A 26099-nucleotide genomic window follows, 5' to 3' on the forward strand; every position below is an offset into this window, starting at 1 on the left:
GGGATTCTATTGTAAAGGGGGTTCTGTGGCTGAAAACGAGACTCCTGGGTGGTATGTTGCCACCCAGGTGCTCGGGTCAGGGATGTCACTGATTGGCTGCAGAGCATTCTGAAAGGGGAGGGTGAACTGCCAGTTTAGCATTACCAAGGGGAAGAGTAGGCAGAGAGCAGATGAATGCAAAAGAACTGGCAGCCTGAAGCGCATATCCTTTAATGCAAGGAGTATAGTGGCTAAGGCAGATAAACTTAGGGCTTGGATTGGTGCCTGGGAGTATTGCGATCACAGAGACTTGGTTGAAGAAAGGGCATGATTGGCAACTAAATGTTCCAGGATACAGATACTTTAGACAGGACAGGGAGGGAAGTAAAGGGGGGTGGGGGGGGTGGTTAGACAAAGATGAGAGCAGTCCAATTATATCAAAATTCGGCAGGAGCAGGGAAATGTGGATTGAGAGCAGCTATTTGAAGGGAAGTCCACGTTTGATATGTGGGAGGCTTTAAAAGCTAGGTTGAAGATAGTGGAGGATAGGCATGACCCTTTGAAAACAAGGGATAGGAAAGGCAAAATTCGTGAACTGTGGATGACAGGAGAAATCATGCAACTAGCCAAGAGGAAAAGGGAAGCGTACGTAAGGTCCAGGCAGCTAAAACAGAACGGGCCATGGAGGAATATCGGGAGAGTAGAACAAATCTTGAACAAGGAATCAAGCAGGCTAAGAGGGGTCACGAAATAACTTTAGCAAGCTGAATTAAGGAGAATCTCAAGGCCTTTTTTCATATATAAGAAGCAAGAGAGCAACAAGAGAAAGGGTTGGTCCAGTAAAGGAAGGTTGTGTGTCAAACCTGAGAGAATGGGTGAGATTCTGAATGATTACTTTGCATCAGTGTTCACTGAGGAGAGGGACATGGTGAATGTTGAGATTACAGATAGATGTTTGTTTACTCTGGATCACATTGACATAAGGAGGAAAGATGTGTTGGGTAGGTTAAAGGTTATTAAGGTGGAACAAATCCCCAGGACCGGATGGGATCTATCCCAGGTTGCTCAGGGAGGTGAGAGAGGAAATAGCAGGGACCCTGACAGATATCTTTGTAGCATCCTTAAACACAGGTGAAGTGCCAGAGAACTGGAGGGTTGCTAAAGTTGTCCCCCTGTACAAGAAGGTAGTAGGGATATTCCAGGTAACTACAGACCATTGAGCCTGACACCAGTGGTGGAAAAGTTGCTGGAGAGGGTACTGAGGGATAAAATCTATTCATATTTGAAAAAATATAGGCTTATCAGTGATAGGCAACATGGATATTCCAGGTAATTACAGACCACTGAGCCTGACACCAGTGGTGGAAAAGTTGCTGGAGAGGGTACTGAGGGATAAAATCTATTCATATTTGAAAAAATATAGGCTTATCAATGATAGGCAACATGGGGGAGATCGTGCCTTATCAACTTAATTGAGTTCTTTGAGGAAGTGACCAAGTTGGTAGATGAAGGAAGGGCTGTAGATGTCATATACGTGGACTTTAGTAAGGCGTTTGACAAGGTTCCCCATGGTAAACTAATGGAGAAAGTTAAGTCACATGGTGTGCAGGGTGTTCTAGCTAGGTGGATAAAGAACTGGTTAAGCAACAGAAGACAGAGAGTAGTAGTTCAAGCGAGTTTCTCAAAATGTAGAAAGGTGACCAGTGGTGTTCCACAGGGATCAGTGCTGGGACCACTGTTGTTCATGATATACATAATTGATCTGGAAGAGGGCATTGTTGGTCTGATCAGTAAGTTTGCAGATGACACAAAGATTAGTGGGGGAGCAGAGAGCACAGAGGACTGTCAAAGAATACAGATAGACTAGAGAGTTGGGCGGAGAAGTGGCAGATGGAGTTCAATCCAGGCAAATGTGAGGTGATGCATTTTGGGAAGTCTAATTCTCGAGTGAACTATACTGTAAATGGAAGACCCTTGAGAAAAGTTGATGAGCAGAGAGATCTGGGAGTTCAGCTCCATTGTACCCTGAAGGTGGCTGCACAGGTCAAGAAGGCATATGGTATGCTTGCCTTTATCAGACGGAGTATTGAGTATAAGAGCTGGCAGGTCATGTTAAAATTGGACAAGACTTTGGTTCGCCGCATTTAGAATACTGTGTACAATTCTGGTTGCCACATTACCAAAAGTATGAGGGTTTGGAGAGAGTGCAGAGAAGGTTTACGAGGATGTTGCCTGGTATGGAAGGTGCTAGCTACGAAAAGAGGTTGAGTAGGTTAGGATTGTTTTCATTAGGGAAAAGGAGATCGAGGAGGGACTTGACTGAGGTCTACAAAATCATGAAGGGTATAGATATGGTGGATAGAGATAAGCTTTTTCCCAGGGTGAAGGATTCAATAATGAGAGGTCACGCCTTCAAGGTGAGAGATGAAAAGTTTAAGGGGGATACATGCAGAAAGTACTTTACACAGAGGGTGGTAGGTCCCTGGAACGCATTGCTAGCAGAAGCAGTAGAGGCAGGCATAGCAGATTCAATTTAAGGTGCGTCTGGACAGATGCATGAGTAGGTGGGGAGCAGAGGGATACAGATAGGAATTGAGCGATAGGTTTAGACAGTGGATTTAGATCGGAACAGGCTTGGAGAGCCGAAGGGCCTGTTCCAGGGCTGTAAATTTTCTTTGTTCTAATACTATCTATAACACCACTGACCTTTGTGTCATTGGCAAACATACTAACCCACCCTTCCACTTCCTCATCCAAGTCATTTATAAAAACTATAAAGAGCAGAGGCCCAAGAACAGATCACTGTGGGACACCACTGGTCACCGACCCCCAGGCGGAATACTTTCCATCCACTACCAGTCACTGTGGTCTTTTGGCCAGACAATTCTGCATCCATACAGCCAACTTTCCCTGCATCCCATACCTCCTAACTTTCTGAATGAGCCCACCGAGGGGAACCTTATCAAATGCCTTACTGAAATTATATACATGACATCCACTGCTCAACCTTTGTCAACTTGTCTTGTCACATCCTCAAAGAACTCAATAAGGCTTGTGAGTTATGACCTGCCCCTCACAAAGCTATGCTGATGATCTTTAATCAAACTATGTTTTTTCCAAACAGTCATAAATCCTGTCTCTCAGAATCCTTTCCAATACCTTGCTTACCATAGACATAAGATCAACTGGCCTGTAATTCCCAGGGATTTCCCTAATCCCTTTCTTGAACAGAGGAACAACATTCACCTCCCTCCAATCATCCAGTACTACTTCCGTGGAGAGCGAGGATACAAAGATCATCACCAGAGGTGCAGCAATCTCATTCCTCACTTCCCATAGTAACCTTGGATATATCTGATCCGGTTCTGGAGACTTATCTATCCTGATGCATCCCAGAATTTCCAGCACGTCCACTTTCTTAATGTCAATCTGTTCAAGCCTATTAACCTGGTCCACGATGTTTTCACTGTCAACAAGGTCCCCCTCTCTAGTGAATACTGAAGCAGAAAACTCATTTAGGGCCTCCCCAGCTCTTCAGACTCCAGGCACAAATTCCCTTCACTATTCCTGATAGGCCCTACCTTCTCTCGATCATTTTCTTATTCCACATGGAAGTGTAGAACGCCTTTGGGTTTTCTATTATCCTTCCCGCCAAAGCTTTTTTGTGTCCCCTTCTAGCTCTCCTCAGTCCATTTTTGAGTTCTTTCCTAGCTACCCTGTAATCCTCTAAAGCTGTGCCAGATCCTTGCTTCCTCAACCTTAAGTAAGCTTCCTTCTTCCCATTGATGAGAAACTCCTCTTTCTTGTCACCCAAGGCTCCTTTACCTTACTATTCCTTGCCTGTCACAGTGGGACAAAGTTATCCAACAATCACAACAAATGCTCCTTAAACAGCCTCCACATTTCTGTTGTGCATTGCCCAATTTATACTCCACAGCTCCTGTCTAATAACAGTATAATTTCCCCCTCCCCCAATTAAATACCTTCCCATACTGTCTGCTCCTATTCCTCTCCATGGCTATGGTAAAGGTAAGGCAGTTGTGGTAACTGTCATCGAAATGCTCTCCCACCAAGAGATCTGACACCTTGCCTGGCTCATTGCCTAGCACCAAATTCAATGTGGCCTCCCCCCAGTCAGCCTATCTACATATTGAATCAGGAATCCTTCCTGGTGAACCTGACAAAATTATTTCCATCTAGACCATCTGCATAAGGAGGTTCCAATCAATATTGAGGAAGTTGAAGTCGCTCATAATAAGGACTCTGTTACATCTACACCTTTCCAAGATCTGCTGTCAAATCTGTTCTTTCATCTCTCTGCTGCAATTGGGGGTCTACAGAACACACCCAATAAAATGACTGCTCCTTTCCTGTTACTGACTTCCACCATACTAACTCATTGATGTGTTGCAGACTGCGAAGAATATGGCATTGTTTCTCCACTCCCAGGAAGTACTGGACAACAAAGGATAACCTATTGGTCATATCACGTGTATGTCTCCTGAGGAGGTCATTACGGTTTCTTACTGTGACATTACATCAGTTGTATGACACTTTGATCTTTTACCATATGATCCTGCCCCACTAGCTACCTCATGAAGGAGCAGTGTTCTGAAAGCTTGTACTTCCATATAAACCTGTTGGACTATAACCTGGTATTGCGTGATTTTTAACAAAGGTAGAATAGCATGTTGCAAAGGAAACATAATGTATTTGCAGATTTATATAGACGAGTTGAAAAAGTGGACAAAAATCTGACAGATGGAATATATGTAGAGGGAAAATGTGATTAGTTCCCTGTTCTTGTGATTAATTCACACACAGTAAAGTTAACAAGTACCAAATGTCAACTCAAGGCACTAAATCAAAATTCATACCAGTATAATAAGAAAATACTTGTCTTTTTAAAACAAAGCAAAATTATATTAAGGAATCAGTTATTCATTTGTACACAACTCAGATTAAACAAAATAAAAACTGAAATAACTGCAGATGCTGTAAATATGAAACAAAACAGAAATTGCTGGGAAAGCTCAGCAGATCTTGTAGCATCTGCAGACAGAAAGTAGAGTTAACGTTTCTTCAGAATCCTCTCTCATATGCTGCCTGACGGGCTGAGCTTTTCCAGCAATTTCTGTTTTTGTTTTAGATTTAAAAAAAGACTTTGTGACAACTATTGATTTAATATCTTGCTTTATGATCGGCAAAATAACCCCATCTTTGATTTGCAATCGCTTAAAGCCAAAACCATACAAACCCAAATACGGATCCAAAGGTTGCAGGTAATGCATAGGAGTCCAGGCAGAGAATGGCTCATTGACTTGGGGACATAGTGCATCCTTTATCTCATTACAAGCAACACAGCCAGCAGTATTGGCGACTCAGCACTGGAGATCATTACCTCGACCACAAGCTTTTTGTGTGATTAATTCCCGCTGTTTTAAAGCGGCGCACATAAATTGCAACGTGGTTTAAGTGAAATGACAGTTGGCTCTAGACGGTTTGCCACAGCAGCAACAACGCGCCACTGAATTTAACCACCAGCCAAGGCATGAACAATTAGCCAACCTCCCGCAGGGCTGTTGCCGCCAGATCAAGCTGCCATGCGAGCAATAAGGAAGATCTCACCGGGAAGCGGCTCCTTCTCTCACCCGCGCGACCGATAACCGTTAAACCGCACAGCGACCGCCGCCGGAACTGACGTCACCGGAGAGCGCTCGAGGGAAGAGAAAGGGAATGTTAAGGGAACTGAGAGAGGAATACCCGAAGGCATGGAAGAAGGTATGAGGGAGCGATCGGGGACTGAGAGGGAGGGAGGGAAGTAGCGGGAAGCGGGGGTAGGCAAGTTGTGGGAGTGGCGAAGAGTGTGGCGCTGGAAAAGCACAGCAGGTCAGGCAGCGTCCGAGGAGCAGGAGAGTCAACGTTTCAGGCATTAACCCTTCATTGGGAATGGGGGGGTTGGTACTTGGGAAGGCCATAGGTAGTTGCACATTGGGGGGGGACAGTTTTTGGTTAGTCATACAAAAGAGATAATTGACCATTTTGCTTATTGGATCAAAACATTGACAATAGGGTGTTAACTGATGGAATAGTGGATCTTGATTATCACAGCATTTCTCCTGACTAAGTCGTAGTGTTGAAAACTAGTCATGTCTGAAAACTGGATATTTTCACAATCTTTCATGTATCAATTTAAACTGAAAATAGAGGAAAAACATACTGGGACAACTTTGTGAGGTACCACATTGGCATAACCTACGTCACATGTTGTTTTATCTGTATTCCAAGAAACTCTTGACCTTGCTTGACAGGATTGACCCACAAGTGGACACTCACTCTCCACTTTGCATTGTGGAACACCACAGATCTGTCTATAAGCATGACCCAGTTGCTTTTCAGTTGAGTTCTCCAACCTGCTCTCATGGTGATATTTCTGTTTATCGTCTGCTACTGTGTTTCAATAAAGCTCAATGCAAGCTCAAGGAATAACACTTTATCATTCAACTCAGCACTGAAGTCTGCCTTCTGATTCAACACTGTGTTCAAAACTTTAGATCACAACATCTGCTTCCATTTTGTTTTAAATGTTTTTTGCTGGTTAGTTTTTAACATACATCTCTTTCTTCATCCCTTCATATTGCCTTCAGATGGTTTTAATATAGCAGTTCTCAGCCACCTTTCCCCCACCCAGTCCCATTTATCTCTCAGTCCACTGGCCCACAAGCCTCATTCCTGATGAAGGGCATATGCCCGAAACATCAATTCTTCTGCTCCTCGATGCTGCCTGACCTGCACCACACCCTTCACTCTGATCTCCAGCATCTACAGTCCTCACTTTCTCCATATAGCAACTCATGCCTCATTTGGACACAACCTGTTTCCTCACTTTATTCACTACTACTCTTTTTGACAATTATATCATGAAATCTTTAATAATGTACTCTCCCTTGGCCTCTGCTCTGTCACACATCTTTGTGCCTTCTGCCTCTCAAGCATTTCCACTGCCTTAAAAATTCAGGTTTCTAAAATGTTAACTTGCTTTATCCCTACAAATGCTGCCTGACCTGGTGAGCTTTTCCAGCAATTTTAATATTTCAAAGTTTGTTTTGTGTGAGAACTTTAAAATTGTGAAACCATGGCGTTTTGATGATTCACTGCTAATAAATTCAACCAATGCAGAACAGAATTAATTAGAACGTAGGTTGCCTCCATTTGCTGTAATATGACCACTGTCTTCTCATGGCTAAACCTAATGTACTGTGATATCCTTTTGCATGTCTTTGAACTCATACTAATGCTTCCCTGACCACCCACTCACCTTGTAGATTCCATAAGCCAGAGCTCATCCAAAATTGCTGCCGAAATACCAACCTTCAAGGTCAGCATTCCCACTGTGCTTTATGGTATGCATTATCTTCCTGTCTGAGGATATCTTGATTTTAAAATTGCTAATGTTGCTTTCAAAATATTCAATAACTTCTATCTACATCTGTAACCCCCTCCAATTCTACAACATTCCAAGGTATGTGTGTTATTGTAATTTCAGACACTTGATCGTCAGTGGTTTGCATTGCTCTAACATTGATTGCCAGCTTTCAGCTTCTGCCTTTTTAAGCTCGTTCATCAAGCTTTTCGTTACTTGTCTTAATATCTCCTTTGGGTCTCATTATTATGCTGCTCTCTTGCCTCTTTTCATTCGTAATAAAGATGGTGGCAAAGTAGGCAGCATCCAGGGTCCTCAGCCTGAAGCTTGCCAGTCTGCTTTTTCTTTTCTTTTCCTTTTACTTTGCTCATCCTCCCTTTTCTTTAAGATTTAAAGTTTTTTTTTAAGAAAGAAAACTTATCTTGGAGAGGCTGGAGACATGGAGCGGAGCAGCTAGTGACATAGAGCAGAGCAGGATGTCCAGTGTGCCTGGAGCAGAACAGGGATGGCTGTTGGATTGGGGACTGATGCAGGCGGTCAGCGGCTTGCTACCCCAGTCAGAACGTGTGGAAGCCCCCTGCGCCGATCTACTGTAATGTAAATGTTTACATGTAATATGCTTATCTGAGAATGTTTATCCTTTTTAAGTTTTATTTATGTTTATAACTTATTACAAATCAGCAAGATAATGTAATTTTTTTTTCTTTTATTTCTGAGTTGTACCGAGGTACTTAGTACCTAAGATGGCAGTGTAAAGGATGACATTGAAAACTTTTCATTGTATTCCTTGTCACTGTACTTGAATACACATGACAATAAACCTAATTATAATCCATTCATAAATTATGATCATTAATTTAGAGTAAGATCATTTTGGCAAGTTTGAAGAGATTTGAAAGTAGGAAGTAAACTTCAATGTTCCCAAATTCTCACCCTTTTAATGGGATTTTGTTTTACCATGTCATTTATGAATCTTTAAACACATGTTTTGTGTAAATAGTCTGGCTTATTATAGTTTAACATCTTTTGCATAAAATATTTCCATTTTATTAAAAATAATTTTTTTTTAAACAATAAAGTATTTTGCGCAAAAAAGACAAAATAGAATCTATCAAGCTAGATTTCAGTCTGGGGTCTGGCTAGGGACTCTTGGTGGGATTTGAATTTGCTGGATTTAAGAGGAGCCCTGTGCCTTTCCCCATAATACAATGATTATGCTGTGGTTCTAGATATAAAAAGCTGTGTTTTGATGGGGTTTATTGCACAGAATTTTAAGATGGCTTTGAATGTTTAGAGTTTTCTGGACATGAGGGATGTAATAGTGATTATTTGAAAATCTTTGACTAAAGCTAAACAGAGTTAGCAGATAAACTGAAATTAGAATAAAAAGCAGGATCTCATGAGGATAATATGCTTTAAGTTATTATCCAAAAGAATTGGAAAGAAGAAAACTTGAGTTTCATGGCTGGTGTTAGCGAAAATACAGTTTTTTAAAAATGAGAAAAAAGCTGGACTTCGTACAAAAAAAGTGAATTGAAGAGAGAGACAAACAGAGGGAAATGGAATTTTAAAGAAACTTGAACTCCAAAGAGATACTAAAATTACTGAACATAGTTGGCCCTGGACCAGCTTAGAGCAAAGAAGAGGTACTCATTTTTGAGAACAAACAAAACAACACTAAAATAGAAAGCATAGAACCAAACAGTGATATAAAGTAAGCATGCATCCATTGAAATAAGATGGCATACCAAAGCAATTGCTTAAAGTTAAATGGGAGACTAATTGCACTTGTAGGAATGTCTAAGGACTTACCAGGAAAGAAAGTATTACAAAGTGAATATGTTTCCTTAGAACTTATTGAGAAGGGAAAGATAGGACAGTATGAAAAATTTTAACCAACAAGGATTTCTCCAGCAAATCTGGCAGCATCCATGGATAGAGAAACAGTTAACGTTTTGAGTCTGATATGTCACTTCTTTAGAACTGAAAGGGACTGGAAGATGGTGGTACTAATGCTATTTACAGAGCAGGAGGAGCAAGTTGAACAGATGGTCAGAGCACAAAGACAAACAGTGCGCTAATGGAGGTAAAGGAGAGGGAGAGATGCAAGAAAATTATTCCTAACAACCAGGGAGTCCAGAACCAGGAGTCACAGACTAATGGTATATCTCATTAAGACTGTGACGAGAAATTTCACCAAGAGATTAGTGAGCCTATGGAATTCCCTGCCACAGAAAATAGTTGAGGCCAAAATATTGAATGTTTTTGAGGAGTTAGATAAAGATTTTTGGGCTAAGGGAACAAATCATATGAAGAGAAAGCAGGAACAGAATACTAAGATGAGCATATTGAATGGTGGAGCAGGTGCTAAGGGATGGTGGCCTACTCTTGCTTCTATTTTCAACATTTCTGTGTAAAATAGGTGTGAATGCTAAGTGGAAAAAGGAGAATATAAATCCACTCTGCTGACAGCAAAGTCACTGAGGCAGGTGGGGGGGATAGTGTATTGCCATCAAAATGGAGGACAAAGGTCATATTCTGAAGTCATTCAAGTCAGTGCTGAGTTCTGAAGGCTGTAAAATATCTAAGCAGAAAATATAGTGCTTTTCCTCCTGTTTGTATTGAGCTTTATTGTAACACTGTAACAAATGCTTGCATGGGAGCAAGATGATTAATTGAAAAGGCAAACAACTGAAGGGTCAGGATCATTCTTACAGACCGAGTAGAGATATTCTGCAATGCAGTCACCCAGTCAGTATTTGGTCCTGCCAATGTAAAGAAGGCTGCATTGCACGGAGTGAATACTACATTGAAAGTGTGGTGCAGGAAAAGCACAGCAAGTCAGGCAGCATCTGAGGAGCAGTAGAATCGACGTTTCGGGCATAAGCCCTTCATCAGGCTTATATCAAATCAAAACATCTATTCTCCAGCTCCTCAGATGTTACCTGACCTGCTGTGCTTTTCCAGAACCACACTGTCGACCCTGATCTCCAGCATCTGCAGTCCTCACTTTCTCCAAGATTGAAAGAAGTACAAGTAAAATGCTGCTTTACCTGTAAGTGTGTTTGTGGCCTTGGACAGTGAGGAGGTGAAAGGATACATGTTATACCTTTGTGTAATATGGGGGATGTGAAAACACAGTAGGAGTGGTGGTAGAGTTGCCTGGGCTGTCATGGAGGGAACAGTCCCTGCAGAATGCTGACAGATGAGAGAAGGGGAAGATGTGCTTGGTGGTAGCATCCTGATGGAGGGGGCAGGTATGGAAGCAGATGATCCTTTGAATGCAGAGACTGGTGGGGTAGAAAGTGAAGACAAGGGAGGTCCTATCATTCTGGGAAAGAGGGCAATAAATACAGTTGAGCACCCTCTCAACCATAGTGGGGGAATTCTGATTTGAGACAAAAAGAAACATATCAGAGGCACTCTGGTGGAAGGTGGCATAATTGAAATAGATGTGATGAAACAGAGAAACTGGGAGTGCGGAATTATATCCTAGCAAGAGATAAGATAATGAGGAAGTGCAGTCAAAGTAACAGAGTTAATATGTTTATGGTGGATATTTGTAGACAGCATATCTCCAGAAATGGGAACAGCGAAACCAAGGAAGAGAATAGTCTGAGCTGGACCAGAGGAACGAGAGAAGGATGGAAATTTCAAAATGATTAAATTTTTTGAGTTCAGGTGAGAGCAGGAAGCAGTAGCAATGGTATCAATGACAGTCTGAAGACTGGAACAAGGCATATTCCACATACTTAACAAAGGGACAGATATAACTGGGACCTACGCAAGTATCCATAGCCATACCTTTGACTTGGAAAATGTGAGGAGTTAAAGGAGATGTTCAAAGTAAGAATGAGCTCTGCCAGGCAAAGGAGGATGAGAACTGTGAAGGACATTTTTCAAAGAAGAAGCAGAGAGCCTTTAGACCATCCTGATGAGGAATAGACATGTAGAGGAACAACACATTCTGGGTGTAGATGAAAATTGGACGTCTTGATGTCTGGGTGTTTTATCTCAGAACTGCAGTTATTTCCTTCTACTTTGAATCCAGGGAGGTAAACTAATAAATATATTGAAAGACACTGGATAAAGTCAGTCACTGTGTTGACTGATGATACTATTGTGTTCCATAGGGGTTAATGAAGGAGAAAATATTAATTGAAGGTATCCATGGAGATTGTAAATCCGTCCCATTATAGAGTTGCGTTAAAAAGTGACTTGGTAATTCGATTAATTGTTATAAGTGAAACAAATTCCTTCAAAAGGAATTGACCTGGTTTTGGGAAATGACATGGCAGATTCAAGAATATTAGCCTCAGTAAGGCTGGTGAAACAATCAGTGAAGGTAAAAATAAAAAGCTGAAATGTTTCAAGAGAAACATCCTGCATTGTTTCCTGACTATGTTGAGACTAAATCCCTGTCTATTAGAATTCTAACAGGAATGAGGAGTCCATGAAATGGGAAGATGATTCCAAAATTCAGTTATCAGATATAATTTTTGAAAATTTAAAGGATGAAAGAACAGAGAATGAGGTTGATATGTTTGTCCCACCTTCTTACTTTTTTTGTAAACACATTAAAATACAATTCCATATTCCCAATAACACTATTTTACAGTACTCAAGAGATAATTTGCCTTTCAAGTCTGTGAACTTAATTTAAATGTAGCTTCAATTCCCCATCTTGCGAATCTAATAGCACCTTCCTTGATTTGGCATATAACTGAGTTTAGAATTTCTCAGTTCCACATCACCTGTTCAGAGTTTTAAGCAAATACTTCTGGTCTGGAACGTTTAAAACTGAATTCCTTACATGGAGGTAACCTCTTTCTCAACAGTACTAAACTACTTCCTTTTCTCAAGAATAATACTTTACATATCTAGCTTCACCCTACTCTTAAAAACCCCAAAACTGAAGCTAAAAAGCTTTATTCCTCCCAAACTATGGGTGTTTTCCTTAAGACCCCCAAAAATCCCAGAATCTTCTATCTGAAAGTTTAGTGCATTACGCTCTTTACTTTGTTTGCTTATAAATTCTCCAAATGTAAACAAAACCACATTACTCTCTCGGCAGTATTTCTTTAATACTGAGCTTTAAAAAAATCACTGAAGATATAGAAATAGTTACCCCCTTCAGACATAGAAAATCTATATGCTACTCATTCAAAATTGAAAAATCCCAATAAAATTATTTTTAAATGACCCACCTTACATCATGAGATGTATGCTAACACTCTGTATACAGACCATAAGACAAATGAGATACATAAAAATTACAAGAACGAAAAGATCTCTAAAGCGTATTATCCTGAAAATTATCAGTAATTTATCCATTTGATCAGAGCCAAGTAACAAATACCTTCTCGAAGATAAAAGTAAAGTGCACATTTATTAGTCAATACATGCTGGGATTCTTACAGTCCCATGTCCTGTAGGATCAATCTTATTGGCAACTCATTGAAGAAGAGCCAAGTCATCTGTTTACTGTGTAAGCCTGACACTGAGATAAGGATATCAAAACTATCCTGCATGATAACAGAAACCTTGATCAAAATTCCCACACCAGCTGAGGTTACTACGAAGGTCTTTCCCTCACCCCTTGCCTGAGGCAGGATGACCCTCCGGTTAAGCCACCACCAGTTATTTCCTCCGAGTGAGAGAGCAGCCCTAGTAAGACGCTGATGACTTTACCTTTATCTCACTGTCACTCACTATTGTGAAAACTCATGAGAGAGCCTATATCTACCATCTTTGATGACTATTACCTGAGCAGTGTCCAATCTACACCAAACTACCCTAGAAGGACTTGATACCTCAAAAATATAAACAGGTGAAGCTAGCTGTCTCACACTGCTATTGTGTAGTAAAACCACAAATGGCTTTCTCCCACAATGTAACAGTCGAGCCAAATAGACAAAATTCCTCCCACATAAATGAGTAATATGATACTGGTTTCTGTACTAGTGTTGTGCCAGCTATGTCGACCATGCATTGGAATGGAAATACATCCCTTCGACCATTTGTAGTGTGCAGCATGCCAATGCGCCTATGCTTGTAAGACTCAAAAAGGTATATTCATTATTAGATGTGTTTCTGCAATTCTACCCCATCTTTTCCTGTTAATATCTTGAAGACTTCAATCAGATAACCCTTTAGACTTGTAAATTGTAGAGAAAACAGGTTTATTAACAGATATAATCTCTCATAATTTAACTCCTGAAGTCCAGGTATAATTCTTGTAAAGCTATGTTGTACTCTCTCCAAGCCAATGTATCCTTCCTAAGGTGTTGCCCAGATCTGTTCACAATACTCCAAGGTTTTGTAAAACTGCCCCATAACTTCTGCATCCTTATTCTCGATTCCTCTACATATAAAGGCCACCATTCAAATAGCATTCTTGATTATTTTTGCACCTGTTTGTGGCATTCAAATGATCTATGCATTTGAACCTCCAAGTCTCTTTGGATATCCACTGTACTTAACATCATCCCATCTAGAAAGCATTCTGATCTATGCTATCTTTATGGAAGGAGACGATGCTTATGGATGTCGTGCCAATCAAGTGAGCTGCTTTGTCCTGGATGGTGTGTGAATAATGCAGAGTCATGGAATTAAACTTCCAAAAGCATTAACAAATGTCCTAAGAGACAATTTATTTGCAATGTAAGTTAGCTTATTCAGTCATTGCAAATCAGTAATCCAAATGTGATCACGTACATAGGATAGACATTCCTTTGTTATAAAGCAGCATCGGCTCCAGATCATCATGAACACCACAAACAGAAAGCTGCCGGTAAAATATGTTTGAAACCTGACACGAAAAAAAGAAAATCACTATCCAAATAAAAGTACTGCATTAATAATTTTGGACAGTACAAAGATTACTTCAAAAATGTTAATTTATGTTACAATTAGTTTCAGCATCCCTGGACCAAAAGAATCAAACAATTCAATGAGGTTTGTACTTCTCTTCGCTGTCCAGTCATCTTGTTTAGAATATAGAAAGATGATTGCAAGGTGAAAATAGGATCAGGCTCAATTGTGACATAGTTCAAAGACTAACAGTGGACTAACATGGAGAATGAATTTTCCTCATTGGCGATATGAACGTCAGTGGCTATAGTTAGCAATAGTGTGGTGTGATGAGACTTTCATTAATATTTACCTTTCAGAAATTTGTCAGGCAAGAAATGTAAAGCATTTCATAGATCTGTCTTTGTCCAAAGACAGGCCATGCATGTCTGCATTTTTGGTTAAGTATATATTCATTCATGGGATATGTGCTTTGCTGGCTCAGTCCCATTTATTGCTCATCCCTAATTTCCCCTTAAGGTTAGGGATGGGCAAATAAAATGCTGGCCAGGTAGCAACACCCAAGATTCACAAGTAAATTAAAAAAAATTCAGGCTGAGTTGACTTCTTGAACTGCTGTAGTCCATTTGTAGATACACCACAATTCCTTTAGAGAGATTTAAGATATTGACCAGTGACACTGAAGGAACAGTGACATATTTCCAAGTCAGGGTGGTGAGTTGTTTGGTAGTTTTCCTATGTATCTGCTGCCCTTGCACCTCTACATGATGGTGGTCATGGGTTTGGAAGGTGCTGTCTAAAGGATCTTTGGTGAATTTCTACAATGTTTTCTGGTAGATGATGCACAATGCAACTGAGCATCAGTGGAGGAGGAGTGAATGTTGGCAGATTAATATATTGAATACCAGATAATCAGTTAATCATGTAAACATTTTGACGTCTTTATTTAAAAATGTAAAAAAAAAATCACAATTACATCAAGATAGTAAAGTCTTTGCTAATCGTCGTTCGGTCCTATTGACCTCTTCCTCATATTGAGCCAAAATTGCAGAGGTTCTTTCTTCAGTCATTATCGTTTCAGTGTCAGAGAGGCAAAAGCCAGCTGATGGTGTACTTGTAGCAATACTGTTAGGGAAGATGTTCATGCTGATCGTTGGACTGTGATCTGGAAGATAGTTTAGGTTATGTTCTTGTTGCTTTCCAGTTATTTTCCATTCTTGAGGAATGTCTTCAAAGTCCCACTGTGAAAAGGACACACAGCCTTTTTCAGTAAAAACTTATTAGATGTTTCTGTTACTTATTTCATATTAGTAGAAAATATTCTTTATGCCTCCTTAAAAATAAAAGTGAGCAGTCACTTTTTATAAATAAATAGCTTGAGGGTTAAGGTGCCAATATCCTTGCCACTTAAGGGACAAATTTTTAAAAAACCAAAAAAAAAACGCAGGTTGTGGGTTGGATGGACAGTTAATGTTGTAATCTGACTCCCAACAAAAATCCGCATGCAAACTGACCATGACCGGTTTTAGCTATGGCTGTAAATGAGTGATTGAACAACGAACTTCAAGGAGGCTGGTTGGTGCCTTTTACATGACAATGAGGCTACGAGACTCAGTATTAATCTACTTTCCAACACGGACTCTGGTCATTTGGGTTTCTAAACGTCCCACAGCCTCAAACTGCACATTTTGTCAGATTCTTTTCCCTCCCAAATTCTGATCCCATCTTAACTCCACCCTACAACCACCCCACTTGGCCTGATCCTTAAAATTGGCACAGTGGTAAGACTCCACAGCACTTGGGATAGCCTGGATTTCTGGGTTCCCACTTCATCCCAATGGCACTGCCGCATCCCCTATCCCCCTCAGCAGCTCACGTGAGTAAATTCAGCTCAAAACATACTAGATTTAAGGTGCACTATTGCATATAAAATCAGTCAATTAGCAATGCTAATTATCCAATTAAATAAAGGTTGGTTTCAAAGATTGTGGTGTCTAAAGTAATTTTGTCCAGAAGCAGCTGAACGCGCTCACTAGTTGTTCTATCAGACGCTAATCAGCCCCTAGCCCTTGTTACTGTGCTAAATTAAACTAGAATGGAAATGTGAGATGTTCAGTGATTGAAAGGATGAATGCAAGAAATCAATATTAAAGCAGTGAAGTTACATTTACAGGTACAATTTCATACCAATGTTATTGATTTTTCAACATGAAACAACATTTATTCCAGAGTTTCAACGATTCTGAGATTGCTGTTGGACATGACACACTGACTGTATGAGCTAAAAAAGTTAAAACGCTCATTCAATTAATTTCAAGTTTTGTTGAACCAACAACCCCAGCAAATAGTTAGCTGTATCAATGGTCTGAATTAATTCATTTTTCTTTACTAAAATAAGCCCTTTCCAGACTTAATGTAATCTTATGCTGCAGTCATGTGGAACATTTTTAACAAAAAGATACAAATATACAACTCCTTGGAAATGAATCAAATGTGCATTCACATTGTAAAGCTATAACCAAGGCATGTAAATTGACCAGAAGCATCAAAGTTAAAGTCTTGGTTAATGTTACAAGTATAATTGTTAGTTCAAATTCTGCCGTTATCACATGACACTGGTACATTGGTGGGACTGGCTTGAAACTACTAATTTGATTTTTCACAAAAAGATACATGTATAAGCAGTTATCACACAAAACATTTTCAAACTTTAGCAGCATTTGTTAATTATACTGCATTAATATTTGCATAGATTAAAAGTAAAGTTGGAATAAAGTCTTTGAATATATGGAGCGCTGTTTTTAATAGTGCACATCTGAATTTAACTAATGACATACAACTGAATTAAATGATTCAAGTAGGACAATCATTTAACAGTAAATTTCAACAATTAGGTTAATTGAAATATTGATGAGGTTTTTAAGTTGCTGTTGTTAAAAAGTCCATTCCTGACCTTAATTTGAGCTGAATAAAATGGTAGTTAAGAAGATTACAAAAAATAATTTTGTGTACCTATATGTAAATCAAGAAGTTATAGAAATAGACAAAATAGCATTACAATGAAAGTTTAAAAACTATTTTGTCTCATATATTACACTGATGTCCACACACCTACTTGAAAAAATGTAGGCCTTGTTGCTGTTGTGGCTACTTAATAGATTTGTTTGCAACTTCAAATATATAACTACTGGTGAATTACAGAAGAGCATCTCCTTTTTCTGGGCTGCATCAATTGTATATGCAAACCAAACAGATAATACAGTACATTTAAAATGTCAAACCAGATCAAATGTTAATTGTATTTTGAAACCTGTCACTTTTGAACAAACATTATTCAAAAATTAATTAACTTCTTTTAAAATCAAACAGATACAAAAGGACATGGATAAACTGCGCCCATCCACCCACCCCTTGTTAGGTTAGTATCAAATAAAGTAGCTTCAGTCCATACCTGTTCTGAGTTTAAGGCTTCCAAGTACTTTTGCTGCAGGGTAAAAACACAGATCAACAGAACTAAACAACTATGTTCAACAATTTCACCCAGAATCAGAGTTTCTTATTGTGACACCAATTGTATCAATTTATTTAAAAATATTTAAAGTCAGCACAGTTACTTCAAATATAAACATAGAAAGCAGCCAAAGCCCAGTTTATGCATCAACTCTGGGAAACAGAAATTCGTCTTCATTCTGATAATTTGAAACAAATATTTTCAGTTTGAACCTAGATATACCTATTCAAGCAGCAATCAGATGCCCATACCTCATCCAGTTACTGAGGTGATTTTCCTATTAATAGGGCAATATTACTCTGAACAGAGTACAGCTCAGCAAATGTACATGCGGAGATTAGATGCAGAAGGTAGTGGGATTATCGAGCAGAAAATATGGCACAATTCCTAATATGCATTCCTACTTACACTAAGTTTTGAAGCAACAGCATACAATAGTAGTTTGAGGTATTTAAAGTTAAACAACTTGCCTTTAACACATTCACCTCCCAAAACAACTCATAGTACTGACAGCAATGGGTTATTTTCAATCTACAGAAACCCATTTCGTAGGGAAGCTCCAAACTTAGTCAAGCTAATTAAGGTAAATAACTGAGTATTTATCATGATTCAACTGCAAGTTTAGACTAAACTTGTTTTTATAGCTGTGGTTACAATGAAAGTATAAATGCTGGTTTGAAGAAAATCCTGTTTTCCTTCACTATTATGCAAACTGTTTTTCCTATTGACTTTATCAAGGGTTTTGTTAGATTCTGAACATGTAACATTGAAGTTTTTAAATTCTTGTTTGCATGTGAACATCAATAATTCCTTACCTCCAGCAAACACCTTTGCAGATTCTAAAATAACACTTCTTAACAAATATCTTGGAGAATGTTCAAAAGGCAATTCAGATTTAACGGCTTCATAGAGAGAGAAGGAGGGACTGGAAACAGACAACCGTTTAAAAATAAGAGGCTCTCCCTTTGAAGGTGGAAATAGAGAGGAATTATTTCTCGAAGGGTCATGAATCTTTGGAGCTCTTTTCCAGTAATAGAGGCAGGAGCATTGAGTACTTAAAGGCAAAGGTAGATAGGTTCTTCACAAACAAGGGAGTCAAAAATTATTGGGGGTAGATGGGAATGTAGAATTGAAGTCATAATTCAATTAATTAATAAATAAATATAAAATAAAATATTCATTTTGCTTTCTTATTGCAAACTTACTTAACAGAATCGCAGATCTATTAGTGTAAGAAGCTGTTTTGCCCATCTGGTCTGCACTGACTCTCCAAATAGTCATCATGTCTTGTTACCTTCCTCCTACCCTTTCTCATAACCTTGCACATTATTGCTATTTAAATAATAATATAATGCTCTCGAGTGCCTTGAGTTGATTGAATGTGCTTTCATCACACATTGACGGTACATTCCACACCCAAACCACTTAATTTGTAAATGCTTCCAAACATTTTAAAACCTATGTTTCTTTGCAGCATCTGCATACTCTGCATACTCTTCACAGCTTGCATGCCACCTCACATTGGATCAGCAAACTTTAAATTGAATACATTACCCTCAGTCTCTTCATCCAAGTCATATAAGCCCCAGTACTGATACTTGCAAAATTTAGTTACAACCTACCAACTTGAGAATGCCACTTTTATCTGGCAGTTTTATAGATGCAGCCATTGATAACACTGGCATCAAGATGCCATTCAGGAACCATACCTGCAGCTGCACATACACCCAGCTATTGGATTTTCTACCTCTTTAGCTTTTCTGACCTTCCTTTTCTCCTACAGCACTCTCACTCCTATCAGCCATTACTCATTGTGCCATTAATCTAACTGTTCTCCCCAAATCTTTCTGGAACAAAACTAGATAAAGGGTCTACCTATAAGATATTTCAGACAGTATGCTTGCTGGATAATTTTGGCTCACTGATGGAAGATAAGTGACAGGATCATTTATCCTAAGGGCTGAGAACCATTCAAGTGAAATCAAAGTGAATGAATGTAGCCTTGAGTTCATGGCAGCCTGCTGACCACCAGGAGTGCAGGGATAGCTTCAGCATCATTCTTCAAATACGTTGGCACTGGGCTGTTCTGGTGGGCCTTTGTCCTCACTTGCCCCATGGTTTTACATGCGGTTTTACAGAATATGTATAAGCTCTCAGGCCTGTTCTCCAGTTCAGAACAGCTGCCAGTCCCTTTGGCCTTCTGATTGGGTCAGTAGCACTAAGAGGAGGGGAAACTCTTTATGCCAATGATTGAGAGCAATGGCAGCTACATTCCCTGTTTGCAGCCTGCTCCTTATGTATAAATAAGGCTGCTGTTTGGAGGCAAGCTGCATCCAGCCAATAGGTGGCAAAATAGACCCTATACAGGGTCTTTCTATATTGAAAATGGTATTCTACCTCCTTGTGGTGAGGACTGTCTGAAGCCCTTCCCATCATCAGTAAAATTTCCCAACAGCAAACTGCGGTTTGCCACAGCTTCCTGCAATTTTAATGGACACTCCCACATCCCCACTGCCTCACGTAAGCCAGATAGATTCTTCCCATCATGACTGCTGCCTGTGAACCAAGCATATAGCTCTGAGAGGTACTTCCTGTGATCGCAGGCCAACTGGACTTTAGACAAGTAGAAGCCTCTTCTGTTCAGCAACCTCATTGGTGCTTGGTGGCTATATTGGTACAAGTTAACAGCTCCTAGGACCCAAGGGAATGACTCTGGACCCATCTGGCCATCTAATTCAAAATGGGTTTACATTCATCTAGAACGGAATGTCCATGGCCTGCTGAATGATAGTATTAGTAGTTACATTGAAACACAGAAAATAGCAGGAATAAGCCATTCGGCCCTTCAAGCCTGATCTGCCATACATTGTAATCATGGCTGCTCATCCAATTCAATGGCCTGTTCCTGTTTTTCTCCCAAATCTTGTGATCCCTTTAGCCCCAAGAGCTGGATCAAACTCATTTAAATGGTACAATGCTTTGACTACAACGGTAAGTTGCCATCTACATCTGCAGCTGATCCCTGGAATGTCACAAATGCATAAAGTTTCAGTGCTTCACTGATCTCGAAGGCAGCATATAGCAGACTGCCATGGAAGCAATTAAGCATCGTGTATCATGCATCATAGAGTCATAGAAATGTACAGCTTGGAAACAGACCCTACGGTCTAAGTTGTCAATGCCGACCAGATATCCCAACCCAATCTAGTCCCACCTACCAGCACCTGGCCCATATCTCACCAAACCCTTCCTATTCATATACCCATCCAGATGCCTTTTAAATGTTGCAATTGTACTAGCCTCCACCACTTCCTCTGGTAGCTCATTCCATACATCAGGTCAGAAACCAACTTGCTAGATGATTGCACACTTCAATAGCACTGGCATTTTATCATTTGCAGCTGGATGATTTTTCAGCAGTAAATAGACTAAGTGGGTGTACTGTCTTCCTCTTACAGTCTCTGACTGTACTCCTTCTAAACCAGGAAGATGCATCTACTGTTGCTCCTCTTCACTGTTCCCTTCGATATCAGTTTACGCTGCTTCCATCTCAACTTCATGTTAATTATTAGGGTTTCCTCTCCGCACATCAACTGTCTAAATGATGTTAATAGTTTCATGTCTCCCTCAAGAGTTCAGTCACTCCTCACAACGACAAGCCTCTCAGCATCAGGAATGGTAACTCTGTGCTACTGAGCTTTACCTCCCATTTTATTCAACTTTTGCACACTGCCATTATTGTTTCCCCAGTAAGTTCCCAAACATTATGTCCCAGTGAGTCTTTGACCTCATGTTTCCTTGTGCTTCTCAACTGAAAATTTCAAGCTGTTGTTCCCCAGATTCCTAATGGGATCTACAATGAGCTAGAGTTGATAAAATGTGGAGCTGGATAAAGCATAGCAGGTCAAGCAGCATCTGAGAAGCAAAAGAGTCAACTTTCCACATCGGTGCCTTTCATCAGGATTGCTAAGCAAGCTATTAATTGGAAGCATCCAAGTTGCCAGTTCCTCATTCTTTTTGAAAATTGTATTGTTCCCCGAAGGATCGGGAGCAACTAACTTCAATCATGTGACTTTTCACGACAACCCACACATGAATCACCCTCCATGTGAAACTGGAAATTCAGCCTTTACACCAGTATTGGATTTCTTAAGTCACCTTGGCACTTTAAAAAAAGCCCCTATGCATTTAAACTAAACATGAATGAAGGTGAATGAGGAAAAACATGCACAGCCTTTTCTGCTATCTGATAAAATGCAAGTTGACTGTTCTTTCTTTACATTCATTAGATTGTGCTGGAAAAGTTAAATGGTTAGCTTTTATTTGATTTTAGCCTTTATCAGCAAAAGCAGCAGATTCTTATCGTCAGAATAAAATAACATTTTTTAAAGTTGGCACTGACAGAGATTGAACTCGTTCACAGGTGATTTCATCGAAATCACAAAATAATTGTTAATGTGATGTAAATGAATTATTAAATATCTCTGAATTACAAATGTAACACTTAAAATCTATCACAGTTATAAATTTAAGAAATGGGAATAAAATAAAAATTCCTGCAGACTTTTATCAAATTATACATGGATTGAGTCCATTTGTATTTGGGAGAATATTTTTAAAATTTATTTAGTTAAAAAAATGTCAACAAGTCTTGTTACATGAATATGTGAAATGCAAAGTTAAGTTTAATTAAGATAAAATGTAAAAATTCATAGCTCAAGATGAAATATGAAATGATAATATTCTTCAAAGTTATTACCATGCAATTTTAAAAGAAAGAAAGGCATTTTGGTTGGTTGGGTTTTCACATTGATGCAAGGATTCATAACAACTTATACTTAAGGCCACATAATACAAATCATAACTGACCATTTTCAATATCACCAAAAATCTGGCAAGCTCTTACTTCAGATGAAAATGTAAAAAGAAACGAGTTTCCGAAGAGTCACTAGACTCGAAACATTAAATATTAGTCTCTCTATAGATGCTACCAGAATTGCTGAGTTTTTTCAGCACTTTGTTTTTATTTTAGATCTCTAGTAGCAGTAATATTTTGATCGTTGTAAAAATATATGTTAATGCTTTCCACACATCCTACTGTGAAACCTCAGCACTAAGCAGTTTCTAGATACAGATAAGGTGTACAACTGAACCATGACTATGGAAAATCTCATGTACAAAAAACGTACTCCTGTCAATAGATCAATGATGATGATCAAGTAGGATTTAATACTCTTGTAGCCTTAACACAGAATGCATATTCAACTTACCTCTAGTTCAGAGTTTATGGAAGTAACGTCTGATGAACTACACGAGGACACATTTGCATGAATAACTTGTTTTGGAGGGTACATTGGGGGATCATGGACTAACTGGATATCGACTCTTTTTCCTCTCTCTGTACAAGTCTGTCCATCTCCAGGTAATCTTTTAACACCAAATCCAATCTATAATTACAAACAGATACAGGATACACAGCTGAAGACTGAAATTGTGAAGTTGAGTATCGGAATGAAAACAACTCGTCCACATTCACCTAAAAACATTTGTAAGTTTCTTGAATAATTTAAAGACTGCTAATAGTACTATTTAACAACCCAATAGAGATAAACTTTAAACAAACAATCTTAGACCATTTACATTCAACTAAATAAATTTCAAAACCACAGTTTAATAGCAGACATTGTTTATTTTAATATTTTTGCATCCAATTCCATTGAAATCAACTACAATATTAATATTAATGATCAGCCATTAACAAAGTCATTTAAGGAAATTAAAAATGATTTCTGACAAAGCAATACAATACAGTTCCCAGTAAAACAATATTATTGGAACGGAGGTAATTTCCCAAACAATTGCAAAAATGGAAAGTAATGAAAGCACTTATTTATATCACACAGATATGAAGCCTTGCTTTCTAGCAATATCTTCAAAGGAACTCTGCACTATTTACTTAAGTTTAAACAATCCAGCAGATCTAATGTACAAGGTGAAAACCTAGAAGTGTCTAAACTTCTACTTTAATTCCTCCTTGCCCAGATAGCTAGCAGCAATCTTTTATCCAAGTTAATTTCCAGCAGCACGACTTAGGATTACTATAAATGACAAATTAATTATAGGTACAAAATATTTTAAATACTTGAGGTGCTGTGTTTCCTTTAGCCTGGGCTGCCTGGAGGATAAGGCAATATATGTTCTAGAGAAAGGGAACAATCAAAAACCTCATTTACTCCCTCATACCTGCTGGATGCACAAACAGATACAAAAGAAACCTCTCGAGCAGGTCATAGAGATGTACCCTAAATAAGGGAATTACTAGAAACTATTCTGTTTTCTTTAGCACTGTAAACAAGTGGTTAAGACCAAACACAATACTTCGGCAAATCGGTGTTAGAGGGTGGAGGCATAATTGGACCCATACTACCCAATAGTGCAGATCAAATGTGAAGATGCAAATTGACCTCAAAGCAAAGCACAGTAGATAAAAGGCACTTTACTCTGTTTCAGGTCCAGCCCTTACTGAACTCATTTCTTTTTCCGCAATGAATATGGTGGTGTCAAAAGACATTTCCGGTGTGGGCAACGCTATTGATAATGATCCTACGAATTGAATTGCAGAAATTTACATTTATTTTCTGCTCATACATTGATTAAACTTGCAGAGAATGCAGCCATTTAATTACCTTTTTTTTTTTTACATATCAGCTTTGTAATTTAATTGATAGGTTCCATCCTCAACTTACATAAAGCAATATTCCCCAACAAAACAGAGGGACAGCTTGATATTAAGCAGTTGTCCGTATTGGATGGAATTATTCTAATCCCTCAAAGTCAACAATATTTCAAAATTTACATTCAATTGTATTTTTGAAGGCAATTCAAGTTCAGAAATAAATACACCATCTCTACAAAAGAATCAAAGTAATAAACAAAATAAACAAGAACAAATGATTAGCCCAGATTCTCTTGCAGCAGCAACATCAACACTTTAAGACTATTCATTTGACCATGTTGTGCATCGTTACTAATTTCCACAAGTATTTCCTGCTTTTGTGACAACAGGGAATACTTAGACATGGTGTTACCATTTCTCCTCAATGATTTCTAAAATACATTAACGGGACAATACTCACATCAGAAATTATCTTTTAATCGGAATCTAAACTTTGATATTCATTAAAAGTGCTACCCTTGGCAAGCCAGTCTCTTCTCATTGGAATGGATTGGCATGCTTGAGCCAAATGTTGTACCATTTTAAAAGAATTTTTGAAAAAACATTACATTATGGTACACATTGTTGTCAGATCACCAGTGCCTGGATTTTTAAACATAAGCGTCAGTAACAAGAAAGATGGCATGGTGGCTTGGTGCTGCCTCACAGTGCCAGGGACCCGAGTTCAAATCCAGCTTCAGGTGATTGTTAGTGTGGAATTTGCACATTCTCTCCATGTCCGTGTGGGTTTCCTCCAGTGCTCTGGTTTCCTCACAAAGTCCAAAGATGTGCAAGTTAGGTCAATTGGCTATGCTAAATTGCCCGTAATGTACAGGGATGTGTAGGTTAGGTGCATTAGTCAGGGGACATGTAGAGTAGTCGGGTAAGGGAATGAGTCTGGGTGGGGTCGGTGTGGACTTGTTGGGCCAAATGACTTGTCTGCACACTGTAGTGATTCTATGATTACAGCAGACTCATCCTTGCCATTTTTTCCAGGTGTGGACAGAGTTCTGAAAATTAGTTTCTAATTACTATTGACATGGAATAATTACAGAGAAACACAAGTCAAAAAAATAGATTAGCTATGTAATGACCAAATACACTGCAACTTCCTCTTTTGAGCTGTTCAAGGTTCCCAATTTTATACATCTGTTATTACAATGACTTACATGTCCTAGGCCAATATAGCTACAGGAACATTTCAACGTGGAATAGCAAATGGATTGGCTGAATCCTCTCAGTAAATGAAGCAGTGTTTACATTTTGGCACTAATTATAGCTTTACCTCTTGTACTGGTTCAATGCTCAAATCCATATAGTGGCCTATTTCTGCCATCTTGCGCAAATATCTGTTATTCTGGGGTATGTTCAGTGGCATCCAGTTTGAACTCTAAAAGAGATAATTAATATATTTATTTAAACACAACTGTAATCAATCACCTTAGTGAAATAAAACTGTTAAGTTAAATTGTGCTGAGAAAACTATTTATATTAATTAAGCCCAAACATGAGAAAGGAATGGTGATCTACTTCAAAGCTGTCAGAAGTCACACAACACCAGGTTATAGCCCAACAGGCCCAATACCACTGCTCCAAAAGCTTGTGATTTCAAACAAACCTGTTGGACTAAACTTGGTGTCATGTGACTTCTGACTTTG

General features: G+C 39.0%; 2 protein-coding genes across 10 annotated transcripts in view; both read right to left on the reverse strand.

The window, feature by feature from the left end:
- The window catches only part of LOC122555960 (polyamine-transporting ATPase 13A3-like), a 189421-nt gene extending 183740 nt beyond the window's left edge, over nt 1-5681 (reverse strand). For 2 of the 5 annotated variants that reach the window (XM_043702272.1, XM_043702269.1), the window contains exon 1: nt 5237-5323. The gene's annotated coding sequence lies outside the window, so the exon portion shown is untranslated. Of the gene's footprint in view, nt 1-5236; nt 5325-5607 lie in introns of those variants that run through there. The other 3 variants (XM_043702270.1, XM_043702271.1, XM_043702273.1) reach the window with 3 other exon arrangements.
- Nucleotides 5682-15135: 9454 nt separating this feature from the next.
- The window catches only part of tmem44 (transmembrane protein 44), a 56829-nt gene continuing 45865 nt past the window's right edge, over nt 15136-26099 (reverse strand). For 4 of the 5 annotated variants that reach the window (XM_043702277.1, XM_043702279.1, XM_043702278.1 and 1 more), the window contains exons 8-11: nt 25727-25831; nt 22997-23173; nt 17667-17699; nt 15136-15456 (exon numbers count right to left, since the gene is read on the reverse strand). In XM_043702277.1, the coding sequence (XP_043558212.1) occupies nt 15193-15456; nt 17667-17699; nt 22997-23173; nt 25727-25831 (579 nt within the window). In that variant the 3' untranslated portion in view covers nt 15136-15192. The remainder of the gene's footprint in view (nt 15457-17666; nt 17700-22996; nt 23174-25726; nt 25832-26099) is intronic. The other variant, XM_043702276.1, reaches the window with a different exon arrangement.

Source organism: Chiloscyllium plagiosum, chromosome 13 (genome assembly GCF_004010195.1).
Source record: "Chiloscyllium plagiosum isolate BGI_BamShark_2017 chromosome 13, ASM401019v2, whole genome shotgun sequence".
NCBI lineage: Eukaryota > Metazoa > Chordata > Chondrichthyes > Orectolobiformes > Hemiscylliidae > Chiloscyllium > Chiloscyllium plagiosum.